At 44.2% G+C, this 21,653-nt stretch overlaps 1 protein-coding gene across 2 annotated transcripts in view; it reads left to right on the top strand.

Annotated features, from left to right (window-relative positions):
* The first annotated feature begins 318 nt into the window (after positions 1-318).
* TEP1 (telomerase associated protein 1) overlaps positions 319-21,653 on the top strand; it is a 39,049-nt gene continuing 17,714 nt past the window's right edge. Inside the window, exons 1-20 of one of the 2 annotated variants that reach the window (XM_037039753.1) lie at positions 319-435; positions 2,408-3,087; positions 4,389-4,556; positions 4,837-4,971; positions 5,692-5,853; positions 6,255-6,416; positions 6,726-6,803; positions 8,373-8,497; positions 8,714-8,871; positions 11,551-11,660; positions 12,178-12,268; positions 12,482-12,668; positions 14,814-14,982; positions 15,475-15,633; positions 15,775-15,852; positions 16,644-16,774; positions 17,098-17,157; positions 20,178-20,336; positions 20,984-21,160; positions 21,386-21,506. In XM_037039753.1, the coding sequence (XP_036895648.1) occupies positions 2,431-3,087; positions 4,389-4,556; positions 4,837-4,971; positions 5,692-5,853; positions 6,255-6,416; positions 6,726-6,803; positions 8,373-8,497; positions 8,714-8,871; positions 11,551-11,660; positions 12,178-12,268; positions 12,482-12,668; positions 14,814-14,982; positions 15,475-15,633; positions 15,775-15,852; positions 16,644-16,774; positions 17,098-17,157; positions 20,178-20,336; positions 20,984-21,160; positions 21,386-21,506 (3,087 nt within the window). In that variant the 5' untranslated portion in view covers positions 319-435; positions 2,408-2,430. Of the gene's footprint in view, positions 448-2,407; positions 3,088-4,388; positions 4,557-4,836; positions 4,972-5,691; positions 5,854-6,254; positions 6,417-6,725; positions 6,804-8,372; positions 8,498-8,713; positions 8,872-11,550; positions 11,661-12,177; positions 12,269-12,481; positions 12,669-14,813; positions 14,983-15,474; positions 15,634-15,774; positions 15,853-16,643; positions 16,775-17,097; positions 17,158-20,177; positions 20,337-20,983; positions 21,161-21,385; positions 21,507-21,653 lie in introns of both variants that reach the window. The other variant, XM_037039754.1, reaches the window with a different exon arrangement.

Raw genomic sequence — 21,653 nt, 5'->3', positions numbered from 1 at the left:
ATCTTTTTCAAGAAAGTGTGTGAAAATACGACAGAAGAAAGGAGAGGAAATTTAGCAAAAGAGGGGACCTTGGTAGAGAGCGAAGCCTGACAGACAGGAGAAAGAAGTACCAGGAAGGGGAAAATGTGGGGTTACGGTACCAAACTCAGGCCGGAGAAGCGGCTTCGATGCTCTCTGTGTATTTGCACCGCCTGCCGGGCACCTGCGCTCCGGTGGGCGGTGCCAGGCTCAGACCTCGTAACCCTCCGCGTAGGCCCGGCTCCAGCCCAGTCTCCTCCCATGCGCTGTGCCCTCCCCGCGCCCCACCCGGCTCCTCCTCCCGGTCCGTTCTTCCGACTTGCCGGGCGGAGAGCTGGTCTGCTGCTTCCCGTTGCCGAGAACCTAATCCCCGCGTGGAGCAGGGAGCTTCTGCAGCCCCGGCTGGCTCCGGGGAGGGTGAGAGCGCAGGTAGAAGCCGCCCTCGCCCGGGGTCTGGGGCGCTGGGCTCTGTACCGAGAGCCGGTGGGAAGGGTCGAGTGCTCTCCAGGCTCAGGTGGGGCGGACGCCCGTGGGGTGAGTCTGCCTGGCTACTCACGGCAGCTCCAGAAGGATGTGTGTTCGTGTGTGAGTGCGTGTGTGTAAGTGTAAGGACCGTGAGGCCACATGAGAAAGGTGTGTGTGTGTGTCCGTCCGGGAGGGGAGTGCGTTCATGTACAAAGGACAGTGAGAAAGCCAGATGAGAAAGCCAGCAGAGAAGGGTGAGGGCCAGAAAGGGGCAGGACGCAGGACACAAGAGGGAGGAAGAGACCAAGTAGGAATCAGTTTCCCTTACTTCCTTGTTGTGAGCTCCTTGGAAGGAGAGAGTAGCTGTCACAAGCAAAGTGGTAGGAGCACTGTTTGTAATAACAGAAACCTGGGCTGCGCTTAAACAGGCTAGAATAGCGTACAGCCAACTTTTATAAAAGTGAGGTGGGCATTAATGTATTAACACAACAAGGTCTCCAAAATATAATGAGTGCAGAATAGTGTCTTAAGTATGGTCCTCTTTGTGTAAAGCAAAGAAAAAAAGGGAGGAGGTGTATACGTTTATTTGTACATGCCTAGGAAGCGTCCGAAACTACTTATATAAAACTTATCCCTGGAGAATGGAACTAGAGGTGGAGGGTGAGGACTTTTCATTTGTACTTCACGGCTGAATTTCCATTCACAAATTTCAGGGTCCAAAAAATATTTAACTGTATTTTTCTGTTAACTTAATTTTTATTTTGAGACTTAAAAAAAACTTGAGTTAGTTCTGAGATTTCCCCACTCCTTTCCCTGGAGGCTTATATAATACAAAGATATGAAGGAAGTATATAGGGCTCAGAGGTCATCATTCTTGGTGTAATTTGCCCACAGTGATGTCCAGTGAGCTATCCATTGTCCTTTCTGGTCAAGTCTAAATGGATTGTCAATCCATTCAGATCTCCTTGGACATATCCTACATTCCTGTCCACAAGCTCAAGGAGTAAATTTGTGAGTTGCCAGCATAGAAATGTTATTTGGAGCCACAGAGTAGGTGAGACCGTGTTGGGAGAGTGTACAGAATGATTAGAACTCTAGGGAGCATTAGCATTCAAGGAACAGCAGAGAAGGAACTCCCAAGAAGATGTGGTCAGAGCTGTAAGAGAAAAATCAGGGCATGGATGAACCTAGAGGGTGTTATGCTAAGTGAATTAAGCCAATCAGAGAAAGACGAATACCATATGATTTCACTTACGTGTGGTATCTAATGAACTAAATAAACTCAAAAAGGAAAACCAGGACAGTAGTACCATGGAAACCAAAGGAAAAGAGTTTCAGTGAGTAAGTGGTCAAGAGTATCATATTGTACTTGTGAGTTGAAGTAAAGTAAGTTCCCAGATGTGTCTGTTCTTGTGTAACAAGAGTTCCATTAGTTACCTAAGAGGATAGGAGTAGTGGGCACAAAATCCCATTTAGTTGGTTAGAGAGTGAGCAGGAGGCAAGGAAGGTGAGGTGGTGAATGTGGGCAGCCTGATCAAAATGTTTCTCTGGAGCTAAGAATACAGAGTCCAGGTTACAAATGTGGTCTTTGAACTAAGTTGAGATCACACCTACTGCCCTGGGGGGCTCCCTTACCCCTTCATCAAAAGACATGTCCTTTTTAAAAAAACAAAAATAAAAACAAAAAACAAGTTCCCTGCCCTTAAGCTTCTTCCTTACCTTTCACTACTCTTCTCCTTTAGAATACTCTGTGTATTCTTTCTGTAGAATATTCCCTGAATACATCCTTATAATGAACCCAGTCCTAGAAAAAAAATATTGGTTGTTCTCTGCCTGCAGGTCACTGGCATTCCCAGGAAAGCTATAGGAAAGATATACTCCCAGTGTAGCCAGGTGTTCATCACCTGTCTTTCTCTCCTTCTAGGATATACTGGGTGGGCTCCAGCCATGGAGAAACTACATGGGCATGTGTCTGCCCACCTGGACATTCTCTCCTTGGAGAACCGGTGCCTGGCCACACTTCCTAACCTGAAGACCATGGAGAAACCCCATGGGTGTGTGTCTGCCCACACAGACATCCTCTCCTTGGAGAACCGGTGCCTGGCCACACTTCCTAACCTGAAGACCATGGAGAAACCCCATGGGCATGTGTCTGCCCACACAGACATCCTTTCCTTGGAGAACCAGTGCATGGCCACTCTTCCTGACCTGAAGACTGCAGAAAAACCCCATGGGCATGTGTCTGCCCACGCAGACATCCTCTCATTGGAGAACCGGTGCCTGGCCACTCTTCCTGACCTGAAGACCGCAGAAAAACCCCATGGGCATGTGTCTTCCCACGCAGACATCCTGTCTTTGGAGAACCGGTGCCTGGCCACACTACCCACTCTAAAGAGCACTATGTCTGCCAGCCGCTTGCTCCAGCATCTCCAGATATCTCCGATGGCTCAAGCTGATTGGTGCACCCTGAGCACCGACAACCACCTGCTCCCTGAGCTTCCAACCTGGAGGGCTCAGTGTCTCTCTGAGGGACAAGGCCTCCTGACCTGCCCCAAGGCCCTGGAATCCATCTCTGCCACAGAGAGAGCTCAGGAAACAGCTTTGGTAATAGCTCCAGGCACTCATCTTGACTGCAGCCTTGTCTGTTGGATTCTGTAGTCCCTAGCTTTCAGTGCCCCACTGTCTCTCTGTGCAGCTCTGTGTCTGTATACCTTTTCTCCTCAAAACCTCTTTCCGAGGTGCCCTTTAGCCCAGGGATGTCTTCATTGGCATCATTACTCTCATTACATACCTAGTTCAGACATTCTGAACAGTAGAAGAAAAACAGGCCCTGTCCTAAGAAAGCCTCTGCTCAGGAGGGGAGCCATCAAGATGTTGCAGTAGCACAATCAATCAAGTGCTTTTGAGGTCTTATATCAGGTGTGAGACATATATGCTATACCCTGGCCCAGTCACCTCTCTCTGCCTGTACAAACACATGTTTACTTGTATGCGTATATACACTATACAATCACACATTCCTCTGTATAGCCTCGAGACCTGGACTGAGGGAAAGACTAACCTGAGCCCTATATTGTCAATCATAACCCAACCTTGGGCAAAACTATTAACCTTTTGAAGCTTTAACTTCTTTATCTTTTTAAAAAAGATTTTTATTTATTTATTTTTAGAGAGAAGGAGAGGGAGAGAGAAAGAGAGAAACATTGATGTATGAGATACATTGACTGGTTGCCTCTTGCACACAGCCGGCCACTCACGCAGGTGCCCTGATTGGGAATCTAGCCTGTGACCCTTTGGTTCACAGGCCAGCACTCAATCCACTGAGCCACCCCAGCCAAGGTTAATTTTCTCATCTTTAAAATGAGATAATTAAAAATCTACCTCACAAAGTCATCAGGATTACAATTACTGCCATCTTACTTTTATTTGGGGTTTTGCAATGTGTGAAGTCATACATGCATTAGCCCACTTAATCTTCTAACAGCCCCATTAGGCAGGTAGTAGGGAATGAGAAGAGGAAGCTGAGGTTCAGAGGTTAAGCAGCCCAAGATTGCTGGGGGATTGACCTGGGATGTGGCCCTTTTTCTTTTGACTCCAAAATACTTTAATAGCATCATGGGAAGTGTGTTGTAGGGGGTGCCCCAGGCATTTAGTCTGTGACATCAGTAAGGAGATGAAAACAGGGGGATCACAAAACACCTGAGCAAAGGCTCAGAAGGTTAGGTTGGGAAAGGTGATGTGTGTGACAGTAAGAAATCCCTACGTCACACAGGACAGATCGGTGCTGGGTGCAAAAGGAGAGAAGTTCAGGTGCTAGAAGTTAGATGCGGATGCTTCCTGTCCCAGGGAGTTGCCTTCAGATCTATGTTTGAGGGGCTGTGATTAATAACTGCTACTATCCCCAGGGTTGTTGGTCCTCTTCAGAAGAGAAGACATGGGCAGAGACTCAAATACCTATTTATAGTCTGAGCTTTGGAGAGGAGGAGGAGGTAGAGGAGCTGGCCTTGAAGCTTACCTCTGGGGACTCCAAGTCTTGGTCTGAGCCCACTGTCCAGGTTCTTCAGCAAAAGAAGGTAAAAGTTCCAGAGTGGGGAAGAGGTTGATGGTGGTGGAGGGAAGGGCGTGGATGGGTGGGAGGAGTGGTGCTCAAAGGCTGAGCAGTGGTGTTCAAAGTGCAGGGGGCATTACCCAGCACTTTCCAATCCCCTTTTCTAACCTCCTGGTTGAACAAACATCTTGCTGAATCTGGGGTCCATTCTCTCTGTCCTTGATTTTGTAAGTTGGCCTGTGGGATGCTTAAGTTTGTCCTTATACCTCTTCCTTCCTTCCTTCCCTCTCCTTCTCAATCCTCAGATGACTCTAATGAACTTGTTGTGCTCCACTGTGGTATCAAATGCAAACGTGAAAAATGCAGTTGCCTGGATGAAGACCTCCCTACTGAAAGCCTGTACAGAACTTGCGCCATTGGAGCCTGAGTTTATCCTCAAGGTACTGTGACTTGAGAGAGTGGATGGGAGTGGGAAGCTGGGAGCTCAAGAATGTGCTTATAGTGTGTGAGGGGGATGGTGACCAGCTTTGTGTTGTGGGTGGAAGGAGCTTCACTTTGGGAAGGGAATAGGATCCCTGGGTGAGTCTATGGTCTGGTCCCTGGGGTTCTCTGAGGAGTGGGGAAGGTGGAATTGGGAAGGAGATACTAGAGTTCATTTGTTTAGCAAGTACACAGTCTAAGTACACAGTATCTTGAGGGTCATATCAACAGAATGAAACATGATCTGGCTTTTAAGGAGCTTGTGGTATTGCTGGGTCAGCAAAACACTTCCAAATATGTAAATGCAAGTGGTGTAGTAGACAAGTGCCTGTTTCAGAAGTAGAGAAGAGGGGAAATGTTTTCTCTGAGGCTTTGGAAGATGTCAGATTTCATAAGCACTTGAATCCAGGGTAAGTCTGTGGTAGACATTGGTGGTGGGAGGTCTTCCGAAGAGGGAAAGGGCCTGGTTGACTTGGGAGGTGATTAGTAGACCCAGAAGACATGCTGCAAATAAAGGTGGATACTGATTAGATTACCAACTAGATACTGACTAGATTATAGACCAAATGGAGGGCTCGGGAAAGGTGTTTTGCAGGTAGATTAGATATATAAATTCCTTTAGGGCTTGAAGGTCTGGGAGAAGTGGCTGAGATACCAACCCTCCCCTCCCTGTTCCCTAGGCGTCTCTGTATGCCAGGCAGCAGCTGAACATGCGGGATGTGGCCAACAAAGTGTTAGCCATTGCTGCCTTCTTGCCAGACTGCCGCCCTCACCTGCGACGATATTTCTGTGCCATTGTTCAGCTGCCTTCTGATTGGATCCAGGTAGCTCAGGTCTACCAGGTATGACACTTTCCTGAATTTTGGCCTTCATGTGGGTTGCTCATTGCATCCCTGGAGAAAATTCTCAAGACAGTTAGGGCTCCCCTCTGCAGTCTTCCACCTTGGTGCCAAGACAGGATAAAAATCTCCCTGTAACAAGCTGGGTTGCCCAACAGGGAGAATTCAACCGAGAAGCGCTGGACCTCAGTTTGAGAAAAATGGGTTTTATTCTGGACCTTTTATTTACAATGAAGAAAACAAGACTCATAGAGGTCTACTGACAGGCCCAGTAACACAGAAACTAATTTTAGAGCAGGGGCTGAGAACTCGATCCCTATTCTGATTTAACTTTCTGGAGTCTTGTTTTGTTTGGGGGGGCTTGTTTCGGTCTCATTCCTGATGGTTTCCTCTCTCTCTGACAGAGCCTGGCTGGAGGAGAGGGGGACAAGCTGGTACCTCTGCCTGCCTGTCTACGTGCTGCTATGACTGACAAATTTGCCCAGTTTGATGAGTACCAGCTGGCCAAGTACAACCCTCGGAAGCACCGGGCCAAGAGATGCCCCCACCGACCCCCCCGCCCTCCGGTCAGTCCCTGTCTCAACCCTGGTCTTTTATTGCCCAGGTCCATTTTCTCGGAAAGGGAGGAATGAAGGAACATGCTGACCCTGGGGGACCCCGCACTAAGCATCTGAAATGTTCCTACCACCAGGAACAGAGTCAGAAAAATGCAGAGGATCCAGGTAGAGCTCAGGGGGCAGAGAGGACAGGGCCTGCCTCTTTCCTAGCTGGCTTCCTTCTCGGTAGAGATGGGCCTTTGGGGCTCTTGGAATGGATCTCTCCAGGGAAATGGGATTGTCTATTTCCCTTTTTGAATGCTTCTCCTGTCCCAACAGAAGGAGGAGTGTCCATTTTCTGAGACAAACCAGTATCTTCCAAGGTACCTTATGCCTCTTAAAATTGAACAGGAGAAGGTGAGTGCCTTGTTCTGGGATTCCATATATACACGTACAATCTTTTCACAACTAACATTTAGAAATGGAATTCCGTTTGGTTTAGAAATACTAACAGTGGAGCCCTGACTGGTGGGGTCAGTGGGTTGAATATCATCCTGCAAACCACATGTTTGATTCCAAGGCAGGGCATGTGCCTGGGTTGCAGAACTGGTTCCTAGTTGGGGGCTTGCGAGAGGCAACTGATCGATGTTTCTCTCCCTCTCTTTCTTCCTCCCCTACTCTCTCTCTGAAAACAAACAAACAAACAAACAAACAAAGTCTTCATTTAAAGAAAAAGAAATACCAATAGTGGATATGATAGGCACATGCCAATTTTCTAGGGGGGAATTCTCAGCTGTGATTGTAGGATCCAGTTTTGAAAGCACCAGGAAAGGCTCCTCCCTCACCCCACCATGGCATATCCACCTAGATAAATGAGTTAAAGACATAAAATATTTACCTTCCATAGGAAATGTTAAAAATAAGCAAAAAAATTTTTTTGCATTAATAACAAACAAGTCATTGCACTTAGTGTTTAAGAGCATAGAATCTGGATTCTGACTGGGGTTGAATCCCACCACCACCAGCACTTGCAGGCTACCTGACTTTGGCCAATGATTTGCCCTCTCTTGCCTCAGTTTCCTCAGATGTAAATGGAGATAATGGTAGTACCAATCTCATTGGGTTTTTGTGAGGATTGAATCAGTCATTATATTTTTGGTATTTCTAACAATACCAGCAGTACCTGGCACTGAGTAACTGTGAGCGATCACCATCATCGTCATTAAAATAGAGATTAGGAAAATATAAGCAGACACATTCTCAGTTGGTCAGCTGATCTTTTCTCTTCATCCTAATAATACATCCCAAACTTAGCTCTTCCACCATAGAAGATTCTGAAAAGCAACTTCTTTCAGTTTTCCTTTTAAGATTTTATTTATTCTTAGAGTTGGGGGGAGTGGGGAGAAGGAGAGGGAGGGAAACATCATTGCAAGAGAGAAACATCGGCTGGGTTGCCTTCTGTATGTACCCTGATGGGGGACCAGCCTGCCTCCTGGGCAGGTGCCCCCACCAAGAAGCAAACCAGCAGCCTTTCACTTTCCCAGACGTTGCCCAACTGAGCCACACTGGTCAGGGCAACAACTTCTTTCAGTTTTTAACTCCTGCATTGTTCTCATGTCTCCATTTACCTGTTCCAAGTCTCTGTGATTTAAATAAGAGCCACTTTTCTCCTTCTTCCCTCTGAAAAGAAGGTGTTCTCTCCCATCTTGCTTTTTCACAAGGCAATCTTTCCATTTTACCATTGATAGTTCAGTCCTGTGTAAATAAAACACAGTGAGTGACCCCAAAACACTGCTAGCTTATGCTTGCCACTGGAGTTGTGTTGCTAAAGAGTTTTATCCCCTATTCCTACTATTTGCCCAAATCTACTTTGGGGGAAAGAAATGATCTCAGAGGTATAGGATGGTCTTAGGTTCTGCTTTCTAAAGAAAGTGACCAAGATCATAGATTAAATGGCCCCTGTGGGATTTGGGGACATTTCCACAGTTTGAGAAGACCTACAATGCAGTGCCAGAGAAAAAGAAGCCACCAAGGTTCACCCTGAAGAAGTTGGTACAGCGACTGCATATCCGGGAGCCTGCCCAGCTCGTGCACTCCCTGCTGGGCTACAGGTGAGAAGATACACCCTGACTGTCCATTCCATTTGGGCAACTCCATGACTTTCCAACACCCATGGCCCCAACCCCTGTAGTTCTCTCCCCAACAACATTAGTTTGGGCAGACACGGCCTGTAAACATTACTGACTAGCTTTGACTGGCTCACCTTTCCTTTTCTGAGTTATTTTCAGCTGGCTTTGAAATGATAAGATTTTCCTCCTCTGTTCCAGATACCCATCCAACCTGCAGGCCTTTTCTCGAAGTCGCCTCCCTGGACCATGGGATTCTAGTAGAGCTGGGAAGCGGATGAAGCTGTCTCAGCCAGAGACGTGGGAACGGGAGCTGAGCTTGCGGGGGAACAAAGCTTCTGTCTGGGAGGAACTTATTGGTACAGTAACCTTGACCATCACACCCTCTTCTGTTCTTCCCCATTTATGTCTCTCTCCATTTTGGACTAGATGATTTTCGTATATGATGCAGTTATTTTGTTGCTTGGTGATTGGGTTTACAAGGTCTGCCTTTGACTACACCCAAGTGGACAGTGGTGCTTGCTTTCTGTGACATTGGCTTTGTAGGCAGATAGTTATTCCAGATGTGGTTAGGTGATATATGCAAGTCTTTATCAACACATGACAAAAATGGTACCTTCTCTGATTGTACTTGTAGCAATACTTGTGTAACTCATCCAAATAAGGTAGGAACTTTCTGGCACATGGCATAGTGGAATCTCCACAGAAATTTATATTTAGGACTTTAGGTAATATGCCCATATTGATTTTAAAAACTTCACATCAGGGAGGAACAAATTACTCTCAATCTTCTCTTTCTCTGTTTTCTTTTTTGTTATTTATTTTTAACTATAGAAGGTTCTTTCTATTCTATTTTGTTTTCTTTTGCTTCTTTCATCTTAGAAAATTTAAAGTCAATTTTTTTCTGTTGGGAAATATGTAACTAGACCTTTTGTCTACTTGAATATCGTAGACTTCACACTTTAGAGCTTCAGAAGACCACGTTGGCTTTTCCCTTATTTCTCTGTGAACTGCCATTATAGATTATACTCTGGGACACCTGAATTGCTCAGCTGCTTAGTATTCCTCTCACATTGTGATTGTCACTCGTGTCTGCATCAGAGTCACATGGGAATTAAAACACACACATGCATACATGTGCCTGACATTCTTTTATCCAATATTGACTTAACTTTGGGTGGAGTAGAATAAAGAGGCCTGGTTGGCAACCAGTATGTGCAGATAATTCTAGTATGTATCATCTGCACTTTCTCTCTCTGCCCCTGAAAATGAAAACTGTCATTTTTTTTGATTGAGACAAATGCCTGTAGTCTAATCCACTGGTGTTCAGTTTTTTTAAAATCATATATTGCAAAAAAAATCTTGGAATATGGCAGAATATATAGCAGAATATAGCAGAACATATAGGGTTCAACATATAGGGTTGGGCAAAAATAGGTTTATAGTTGTGAGTACACAAAACAGAGTTTATTTTTGTATTATTATTTATTATTGTATTATTTTCCATATGAAGAACTGTAAACCTACTTTTGCCCCAACCTGTATTTTAAAAAATTTTGTATATGTACTAATAAATTAATGTACTTTGAAAAGTATATAAAATACAATTATTTGAAATATATATGTAAAAATAAATATAAATAAATAAAATATTAAAATATATCAATATCAGTATAAAATATAAGATAAAATATAATTATATATACAGACCCCTCTTTGGAGTCCACTGGTTCATTAACTTATTAACAATTTCTTTGGAATGAAATCAGTGAGTTTCTCGGTCTATAGGATAAATACTCAATTTATTTTCTAGTATCATACATATGATCTTGGACTTGAGTTCTTATCAAAATGATCTAGAAAACCCATCACACTAGCAACAATTGATAAAAATTTATGACTTTACAAAGGATACAATAGTTCATCAGTTGGCACAAATCGCTTATACTGTGTACACAACCTTATTTTTCTGTTCTCCCGATGAAAGCTGTTGGTGAGTGCAGGCTAGTGCGTGGGATGTGGGTTTGGGGGCTGAGTGGCCCGGTCTCTAAAGTGGGGCTACCCAGGAAAAATATCATACTACTTACTTATGTTTACCTTTATGTAAAAGATAGAAGGAATTTTTTTACCTATACTAGCCACTCAGTCCGTATGGTGTATGGTGTATGATGGTTGAGATGTACTGAGGAAGAGGAGGCGCCCACATCACGAGGGCATTGTTGGTGCCCCCACCCTCCTTTTTTGGTTTCTACATGATGTGACATTGCAACTTATCTTTGAATCATAAATGGATTTAGAATTATTATTCATTATTAATCAAACCAGCCCTTTAAAATGGACACATGCCTTAAAAAGTTAGTATTCAGAAATTATGACCTGAAGATAATACTAATATCACAGGGACGCGTGAACAATAAGCATGTGACAGAAGTGAAGTTGTGCTTCATTGTAGGTCTCTTTCACCTTACATGAGTGAAAAATAATGACTATTTAATGAGTCCTGACAAGGGGTTTGCCAGAAAACTTAAAAAATTTCAAGATGACTATTTGAAATAGGGATTTACACTCACCATCATAATGATGAGCCTTACCTTAAGTGTATATGGTACCTTGAAATATTAACTAATGATTGTACTACATGTATGTAATTTATAAATGAAACAAATCTTATACTAGGAAATTTCTTTTTTAGCTATCTAAAATGTTTGGAAATCCTTACTCTAGATTAGAGAATATAGTTTGTTAGTGGACCCCAGTCTCAGGGCTGGAGCCAATAGACAAAGGGATAATATAAGTTGTTTATTGAGACAGCCATCCCATAAACAGTGTTGTATAAATTTTGCTCTGAACTTCAGACCAACTGTGTTTTTTTTTCTTTGCAGAGATTTAAAGTGTTTTGAGTCAGATAGATAATATGTTAATGCCTCACTCCCTTTATCTTGAATTTTCTACGTAACCTCTGAACTTCTCCCTCTGGCCTCTGACCTCTCTCGCTCATCCTTTGCTTGCTTTTCTCACCCTCTGCCCCACTCCCACAGACAATGGCAAGCTTCCCTTCATGGCCATGCTTCGGAATCTGTGCAACCTGCTTCGGGTTGGGATCAGCGCCCACCACCACAAGCTTGTACTGCAGAGACTCCAGCAAGCGGTATTTGTGAGGGGCAGGGAGCTGGGTGGCCCAGCCACTAAAGGTGGGTGTGGAGATGCTGCTGCTGCTGCTTTGAAAGCCAGCCTTTTCCTAGTGGCTGGGGAGGGTTATGGCTGCCCAGCTATTTCCAAGTGGGCTGAAAACAGGTGTGCAGATACAGATAGGTTGGAAAAGATAGGTGTGGGGGTTCACCAACCCTTTGAGAAATTAGCTCTCTCCTTTTTATTTTCTAAGATTAGTGACTTAGTAGGAGGAGGCACTTCTGTAATTTAACTGACTTCAGAGGAGGTCTGTTATAAAACAAAGACAACTCCTGTTACTTCCTCTCCTTTACCTCTTCTTAGATTCCCACATACTGCCTTTCTTTTGAATCTTCTCTCCCTTTCTCTGTATCTCTTCTCCAATATTCATGTTGTCTTTCTTTACCTTCCCACAAATCTAGAGTGATTATGTCAAGTTCCTGGTCACTGAAGTCCCTAATGCCCCTCATACTCATGACCCCTCTCTTGCTTTCCAGAAGTCAATAATCCACAGTCGACAATTTCCATTCAGATTCCTTAATGCCTATGATTCCATCAATTACCTTGAGGCTCAACTGAAAGCTAAAGGTATTATCTCTCTTCTTCTAACTCCAGTTTGTATCTTCTGTCTGAGAAGACATGAGGCAGCAGCACTGGTATTTTTTAGCATCTTGCCTTCCAGTTTCAGGGTGTGGGGTGAACAGAGGTCAGATGGGGTTGGGGTGCAGGACTGGCACTGATGGGAAAGCAAGATGAAGAAACAGAAATTTCCTACTCAAATACTTATCTGTTGCCATGCAGCATTGCCATTTCCTTCCAACACACAACTGATGAAGCAGATAATCATTAGAAAGTCAAAAGTTGTGAAGAGGCGGGACTATAAAAGGGAACTTTGCAACCTAAATCGTCGCAAACTTCGGGCAGCAATGATGATGCCTGTGTTGTATGAGCAACTCAAGCTCGAGAAACTGAAAACACACAGAACCAGGTATGTGTGTGTGTGTGTTATCTGGAAGCAAAGGGTGAGTAATAAAAGGTACCCCGGCAAGGTTTGAGAATCATCTGAGAATCCTAGCTTTGATTCTGGAAAGACATGCTTGGCAGTCATCCCAATGGCTTAGACTTCCCTGGTTTCAGTCGTCTCTTGCATAGCAAAACTTGTGTTTAACATTGTATGAAACAAAATTTATGTTTGGGCCTCTGCTCTATTCTTTGTGATTGTTTCATTGGTTTCCATGGATTCTGTGAGTCTGTGAAGCATCTTCCTTTCTCTTTATGCCTGCTAGCATCTTCTTTGCTTCTGTTCTGGTACAGTTTTCTTCCTTTTCCTTCTCTGTGATACCTGTTTTTCTTTTTGTTTCTCATTTTCTCTGTGTGTGCTGATCCATTCTCTTTCCTTTTTCTTTTGACACAGATGTAGTTATCATCAAGCAGACTGAAACACAGATGTGAAACTTCCCCTAAATCCCAGCACCCTGTCCTTTTAGGTGCTTCAACAGTATCTTTATTTATTTTTATTCAGGGCAAAGGCAGGGATCATCTAACCTTCTGGCAGAGCTCAGTGGCCAGGAGTGTCCTGAATCAGTGACCAGTGAACACAGTTCATTAAGAGTCAAGCTTCAGCTATAGTCTAAACAGTGTGCCTTTGTTGGGCATAGCCACATGTGCCTTTTGAGCATTTGAAATGTAGCTTGTTGGAACTGAGATGTGCTGGATTTTGAGGACAGTATGAAAAAAGGATGTAAAAGATCTCATTAATAATTTTTGTATTAACTGCATGTTGACATGAAAATACTTTTATGTATTAGGTTAAATGTAATATTAAATTCATTTCTTCTGTTTCTTTGTACTTTTTTAAATGTGGCTACTAGAAAAATTTAAATTAAATGTGTGTGTAACTTTAATTTAATTTTAATTTTATTATTTGCAATTTAATTTTATTGGATAGTACTGGTAATAACCACTGAATTCTAAATATTAAAAAATTAATATGAAAAAATTTAAACATGCACACAAGTAATGAGAATAGTTTAATGGACTCCTACAAAACTATTAGCCATATTCAGTGATTATCTACATTTTACCACACTTCCTTTCTTGACCCTTTTCATCTTTTTCTTTTTCCTTTTTTGAATATGTTTTCAAAAAACAAATGTCCAGTAGTATGATGCATTTTACTTCACTCCTCCATACTTCTCATGTGTCTCTGTTTTTTTAAATCCTCACCTGAGGATAGCAAGAGGCATTGATCTGAGAGAAAAACACTGATGAGTGATCGGTTGCCTCCTGTACACACCCTGGTTGGGGATTGAACCCACAACTTAGGTACGTGCCCTGATGGGGAATCAAACCCATGATATTCTGGTGTACGGGACCAATGCTCCAACCAGCTAAGCCACCCGGCCAGGGCTCATGTGTCTCTTAAAGCAAACATTTATATAATCAGACTGTCATTAATATACTTAAGAAACTGAAAAAAATCCTTGGTATATCATTTATAATCTAGTCCATATTAAAAATTTTTATCTCAAAAGTATTATTTCACAGTTTTATTCAAGTCAGGATTCAAACATGCACATTACACTTGGTTATTTAGTTTCTTAAATCTCTTTTAATATTTTAATTGTTTTTATCCTATTGACTTACTGTATATGGTTTCTTCAATTCTGTAGTTGTCAGACTTCCATTCAGCTCGATTTCTGATGTTCCTGAGTGATGGTTGTTCTATATTTTAGTTGTAATTTTGATGTGGTTGTGCAAAGAGGTGAGTCACGTCTGTCTATGTTGCCATCTTGACCGGAAGCTATATTTATTTTTTAAGATATAATTAAAAAATTTGTAGCAGTTAAATGTTGCCTCATGAAACAAGTATAACAACTGATTTCAGAGAGTGGGTCTACAGATGACTTCTCTCCTGCCATGGTAATGGATTGGGGGAGTCGCATAGAATGACAGCAAAGGGAAGCTCTGTCCCAGTGTTCTCCTGCCAATGGAGGAGGGCTGTGGAAGGTGGGGGAGGGGTGGGCAGTGAAGACTCAATACTTGACTGGCAAGTTCTCATCTTCCCATTTCCCTTAACGTGGCAAACAGAGAAACCCCTAAGTCCTTCTATCTGTGTCTCTCCTGCCTGCAGGCAGTGGAAATATGACGGTGAGATGTTGGCTCGGTATCGACAGGCCCTGGAGACAGCCATGAACCTGTCTGTGAAGCACAGCCTGCCCCCACTGCCAGGCCGAACCCTCCTGGTCTATTTGACAGACGCCTGTGCAGACCAGCTCCGTCCCAAGAACAACCCACAAGAGGTAAAAAAAAAAATAAAAGAAGTGAGGGTTTGATAGGATGCTGGGGCTTCTCAGAGATATCCTGTTTGCAGATTTGGTTCTCAATTAAGCAAGCAGGCATAAGCAAGTAAGTGAAACAAAGGATTTGCAATTGCTTCCCAGTGTCAGACCTTGGTCCCCAGGGGTAATTTCTAGAATGTGGTCTCAAGCCTGTTCGTGGATTATGATACTAACATTTCATATTTGGCTGATATATAATCTCTAAATTTCTGTCACCCAAATATTCACTTTTGCCTCCCTACATCCAAGTGCTGAATCTGGGCAGGGATTCTGGCCTCTCTCCACCTCTCTCCTGGCAGCTCTTCCTGAGGGCTGCTAAAAGTGCTCCCCTCCTAATTTGGGATTTTGTCCCCGTCCCCAAGCAGTGGATGTGTTTGGCTGTCAAGGCTGCTTAGACAAGAGTGGATTTGAAAGCAAGGGAGTCTTATTTCACTCTGCTGCTTGTCTAATCAGCCTGACCTGAACTATGTGTTGCTGTTGATGGGAATGATGATTGCACGGGCGGAGCACGCGGATCTCTTGCTGTGCGGCAGCAGCACGGTGAAGTCTGCTGTGATTAAGGCAGAGGACGGTATCCTGAAGACTGCGGTGGACCTCCAGGCTCAAGTCCAGGTCAGTCACCCACCTGTGCCCTGCAAAAGTATATGAATGGACACAGGCCTGGGAGCAGCCTGCCTGGTCAGGAAAGGCTTGGGCATGCACAGTTCTGAAGGTCTCTCAGGCAGCCATGTAACACGAGGATTTTTCCTTCAGGAATTAAATGGAGATTATGAATGGTCACTGCATACTTTTGGGAAGTACCTGCTGTCTCTGGCTGCCCAGAGGGTTCCTGTGAGTACTTCCCAGTCCCTGAGAAACCCTCCCTTTCCCCACATTTGCCTCCACAACTGATGTGTCTCATTCCTCAAAGCTGATGTTTTAAGCCAAGTACAGTGCCCAGATCAGCTCCCTGCTGGGTGCAACCCCCTAACCAGTGTTATGCTGGTAAAGGTTTAACAACCCACGATCTGGGAAAAATAAGTCTTGGTTAGTAGGATTTTTTGGTTAGCTAATTTCCATGGTGTAAATACTCCTTCCATGGTTGATTTCAAGGTATCAGTGAACTTGGAGTCAGGAAGAGAAACTAAGTATTACACCATTGTATAGTCTTTCCGCAATACAGACAGATAAAGTACATGTAAGTAAGATCAAGACTAGATAATGATAAGATGTAAAATAAAATAATTAGTATTTATTTATTAAATAAATAAAAGAGTTTCTATTTATTTCCTTTGTTTTTAACACAATTTACTTAATTGTAAGTTCATACAATTTAATATTTAATAGTGGCTAGGTTTAACAACTGGTTCTCAAAATTCCTAAATATTTGGCAGTCAGCTCTCAGGAGCCTGAATGAGCCAGCTACCTGCCCACCACCGCTCCTTCCCCCACTGCTGCTTTGATGCCCTCCCAGTCAGGGTGCAATGGCTCCCTGGCCCAAAGTGTTCTAAGAGAGGCAGTTATCTTCCTGCTCAGAATTCTCCAGATTCCCCCATTCCCCCATCTCTTGATGTCCTGATCTCTTTAGCCTGTCTTCTGTTCCGCTGTTCCTTAGGCTCAGCCCCTCCCCTTTTATCTTACAGGTGGACAGGGTGGTGGTCTTTGGAGAGGCGTTGGATGACAGACTGATAAACGAGGCCAAACAGCTTATCTGGCAGCATGTGAATTCCAAGTGCCTCTTTGTTGGTGTTCTCCCAAGAAGGACAGGGTACAGGTAAGGGCACTCACACACCTTATTGCCCAGTGCCAGAGGATAGTGATCCGTATTTCTACCTTACTGAAGTGTGGGGCTCTCCCACTTGTCAGGCACCTCCCCAGCTCTGCCTCTTACGTCTGCGGCACTTTAGGTGCAAGAAACTTTTCTGAAGTTTTTAGCCTAGATCAGTACCCCTTTGTAAGGATCTACCCTAGCCCTAGACTGGCACACAACCCTGATAAAAACACAGAGGTGGGGTGTCTATCCTAGGGTTTTAGGGGGCAGTGACTGTGTTCCTGGCACTGTTTCTGATTGGTGGTGGCTTCTTCTTCCTTTGTCAGACCACCCGACTTGAATCCCAATGAAGTGACACTCTCGGGCTGTACTGACGGGATACTGAAGTGAGTACAGGTTGGGTACTGAAAGGGCTGGGGGTTTGTTAGAACATTTTTGGGTGATATTTGTGGTTTCTACTCCATTTAGGTTTTTTTTTTCAAGGAAGATAGTGAATTTCTCTTCTACAGAAGTCTAGGCAGCACAGCGACACTGTTACTGAGACCCAGGCACCTTTTGCCTTATTGCTCCGCCATTTTCAGATATTCTGCTTCCACTTCCTGGTACAAAATGAGTGCTCCAGCCATCATTTTTGTATTGTATCTAGTGGGAAAGAGGAAAGGGGGACATGGGAGATTGCAGTGTTTGCTTTTAAGTGAACAACTCAAGAGTTGGTCACATTATTTCTATAGGTTCTATTGTTTTTTTAAATATATTTCATTAATTATGCTATTATAGTTGTTCCATTTTTTTCTCCCCTCTGCCCTGTATACCCCTTCATCAGCATTTCCCCCCACTTAGTTCATATCCATGGGTCATACATATAAATTCTTTGGCTTCTCCATTTCCTATACTATTCTTAACCTCCCCCTGTCTATTTTGTACCTACCACTTATGCTTCATATTCCCTGTATCTTTCCTCCCATTCTCCCTCCTTCCCCTTCCTGCTGATAACCTTCCATGTGATCTCCATTTCTTTGATTCTTTTCCTGTTCTAGTTGTTTCCTTCATCTGTTTTTGTTTTTTTTAAGGTTCAGTTGTTGATAGTTGTGAGTTTGTTGTCATTTTATTGTTCATAGTTTTTTATCTTCTTCTTTTTTTTAGATAAGTCCCTTTAACATTTCATATAATAAGGGCTTGGTGACAATGAACTCCTTTAACTTGACCTTATCTGAGAAGCACTTTATCTGTCTATCCATTCTAAATGATAGCTTTGCTGGGTAGACTAATCTTGAATGTAGTCCTTGCCTTTCATGACTTTGGATACTTCTTTCCAGCCCCTTCTTGCCTGCAAGGTTTCTTTTATAAAAGCAGCTGATAGTCTTATGGTAACTCCTTTGTACGTAACTGTCTCTTTTTCTCTTGCTGTTTTTAAGATTGTCTCCTCCTCTTTAATCTTGGGTAATGTAATTATGATGTGCCTTGGTGTGTGCTTCCTTGGGTCCAACTTCTCTGGGACTCTCTGAGCTTCCTGAACTTCCTGAACTTCCTGGGAGTCTATTTCCTTTGCCACATTGGGGAGGTTCTCCTTTATTATTTTTTCAAATAAGTTTTCCATTTCTTGCCCTTTCTCTTCTCATTCTGGCACCCCTATAGTTCGAATGTTGGAATGTTTGAAGTTGTCCTGGAGGTTCCTAAGCCTCTCTCATTTGTTTGAATTCTTGTTTTTCATTATGTTCTGGTTGAATGTTTGTTTCCTCCTTCTGCTCCAAATCATTGATTGAGTCCCAGTTTCCTTCCCTTCAGTGTTGGTTCCCTGTATATTTTTCTTTATTTCGCTTTGCATAACCTTCATTTTTTCCTTTATTTTGCAACCATACTCAGCTATTTCTGTGAGCATCCTGATTACCAGTGTTTTGAACTGTGCATTTGATAGGTTGGCTATCTCTTCATCACTTAGTTCTATTTTTGGAGCTTTGATCCATTCTTTCATTTGGTACATATTTTTTTGTCTCAGTGGGCCTACTATGTTGTAAGGGGCGGAGCCTTAGGTATTTGTGGGGGGTGGGGCAACCCACATTGATGCTGTATGTGGGGGAGGGGTCCGAGCGCAAACAATGATGCTTGCTCAGCTCTTGGCTGGTTTTTGGTCATTTCCCCCCAACCTGTAAGCAAATTGGGCTCTTCTGGTGCTGATTCCCAGGTGGGTGGGTTTGTGTCCGTTCTAGGATGCTATGGGTCTCTTTAAAGAACTGTCCTGTGATGCAGGAAGTTTATTCTGCCACCACAATATCTACAGGTTTTTATGGCCAGAAGTTTTGAAGCTTTATTTCCCTCCACGATGGAACCCTGGGTTGCACAGTCTGTCTTGCTACTCAGTTGTTCCTCTCAGTTTCCCTGCATACAAATGTGGGACTGCTGGGTCCTCCAGCTGCTGCTGCCTTGCTGTGTGTCCTCTTGGCCCTGGCTGCCCATCTCTGCCCCTCCTACCATTGTGGATGAATGTTACTTCTCTAACTCTTTGGTTGTTGGACTTCCATGCTGTTTGATTTTATAGCAGTTCTGGTTATTTTCTGTTTTTAAATTTGTTGTTGTCCTTCTTTTGGTTGTGTGAGGAGGCAAAGCGTATCTACCTATGCCTCCATCTTGGATGGAAGTATTTTGTTCCATTCTTGATCCAGAAGAAGTCACATGCTACAGTTAGTTATTTATGCCAAATTTACAGAAATCTTTTTACTTTTTTTGGTCCATGCTTAGTTGTGCTTAGCTTCATTTACATGTTTTCCTCCCTGCCTTTACCTTTGGATGCCACCTATTGCCCCAATTCCTATTAGTAAGCCTCATGTAGTTCCTCCTTCTTCAGGGAGCATTCAAGGTTGGTACAGGACTGATCCAGCTCTGACTAGGATGGCTTCATCTTTATACTTTCACCCAGCCCAGTTTCCCCTGGCGCAACAGAAACACTGTGATAACCATGCACAACAGAAGGGACTAGAACTGGGTTTTTCTCTTTCCATTCATCACTGGGGCTCTGCACCCTCATTTGTTTTAAGTCTACAATCACTGCCTATGATCCTCTTTTTAAGCAGTGCTGGGGGACCTAACCTATCCATATCTTTGTCTCCTGCCCCCTTAGACGACTTACATTTTTTTTTACTAAAAGATTTTATTTATTTTCAGAGAGAGGGCAAGGGAAGGAGAAAGAGAGGAACAGAAACATCAGTGTGTGGTTGCCTCTCATGTACCCCCACTGGGGGACCTGGCCCGCAACCCAGGCATGTGCCCCAACCAGGAATCAAACTGGTGACCTTTTGGTTTGCAGGCCCACATTCAATCCCCTGAGCTACACTGGCCAGGGCAACTTTACTGACTGTGACTGTGGTGTTCTACTTTCTTTCTTTTTTTTCTTGGTCACTATTTATTTCAGGTTCATTGCAGAGCGTGGGGCCTCCCGCCTTCTAGAACATGTAGGCCAAATGGGCAAAATATTCAAGATTCCACCTCCCCCAGGAAAGACAGGGGCCCTGTCACTCCGGCCACTGGAAGAGAATACTCCAAGCCCCCTGTCTTCTATTTTCCAACGTGGGTCAGTCTATGTTTCTGTGCCTTTGTGTATTGGATGGGGTTGCCCTCAACACCTGAAGAAACTCAGGGGACTGGAATTCTGACTGTCGAGATTCTGCTTGCTCTATTCACTGAAGTATGCCTCTGCTTTCTCAGGCAGGGGACTCTCTAACACAGGGAATTGTCAGATTGTGAGCATGCCCCTTTCTCTGTTGAGGAAAGGGAGTCAGAATGTGAGGTGGGCAGCATACAGCTAGGGCTCAAGGAGGGGGCTTAGGAGCATGGGCTCTGGCTTTCTTATCCTGGATTTGCCAAACAGTAGCTTGAATCTTGGGCTGCTAGTTGCTTAATTTTTTAAGCTGCAGTTTCTTGATCAGTAAACCAGAGGTGGTTGTGTATGTCTCGCAGTGTTGTCATGAGCCTTCCCTGGGCAGATAGTAAGTGCATCATAATTATTATCTGACAGAGGATGGGTGCATGGGAAATGGCAGGTGGGATTTAATGTCCAGGGCTCTGCAGCTGGGGTTACAAACAGCTTATTCTCTGGAGGCCTGCACCATACCCTCCTGGTTGGCTGTTGTACCTGGTTTGTGCTTGTCCTGAAGGGTGATCATGGCCTTGCCTATGGAATTGGGTTGTGGGGCTGATCCCACTCTGCTTACCCCGCAGGTGGCTCAGCGTCCGGCTTTTCATTTCCTCCACTTTCCGAGACATGCACGGGGAGCGGGACCTGTTGCTGAGGTCTGTGCTACCAGCATTGCAGGCCCAAGCCGCCCCCCACTGCATTAGCCTTCATGCCATTGACCTGCGCTGGGGCATCACTGAGGAGGAGACCCGTAGGAACAGGTATGGGGACCACAGAGAAGAAGGGCTGGGTGAAAGACTGGAGTGGTGGCACCAGGGTGGACAGTGTTGGGGCTGTAAGATTGCCTGAGAGCTGAGAGCAGTGCATTGCTCCTAGTATGCTAACAAGAGCAACCTGCCTTTATGCTGCTCAGTTGTGAGCCAGGGCCCTGGCTCTCCATTTGTGCCTGTGTTCCCTGATGTGATGCTCCATAATCGTGCCTGCAGACAACTGGAAGTGTGCCTCGGGGAGGTGGAGAATTCACAGCTGTTTGTGGGGATTCTGGGCTCCCGCTATGGCTACGTTCCCCCCACCTACAACCTCCCTGACCATCCTCACCTCCGCTGGGTAAGGCAGACAAGGCTGGAGCAAGGTCTGGGTGGGGAAGCAAAGGTTGGGGCAGGAGTGGGGAGAAGCCATGGTTTGTCAAGACTCCTGGGATTATGAACAAGCAGGTCTTTGAGACTTGAAGTGAAACACAGACAGAAGGTTCTG

Source organism: Sturnira hondurensis, unplaced genomic scaffold (assembly GCF_014824575.4).
Source record: "Sturnira hondurensis isolate 20B ecotype Veracruz unplaced genomic scaffold, ASM1482457v3 Scaffold0025484, whole genome shotgun sequence".
Classification (NCBI taxonomy): Eukaryota; Metazoa; Chordata; class Mammalia; order Chiroptera; family Phyllostomidae; genus Sturnira; species Sturnira hondurensis.
Note: the sequence above shows the minus strand (reverse complement) of the source record. Positions and strands in the feature narration are given on the sequence as shown.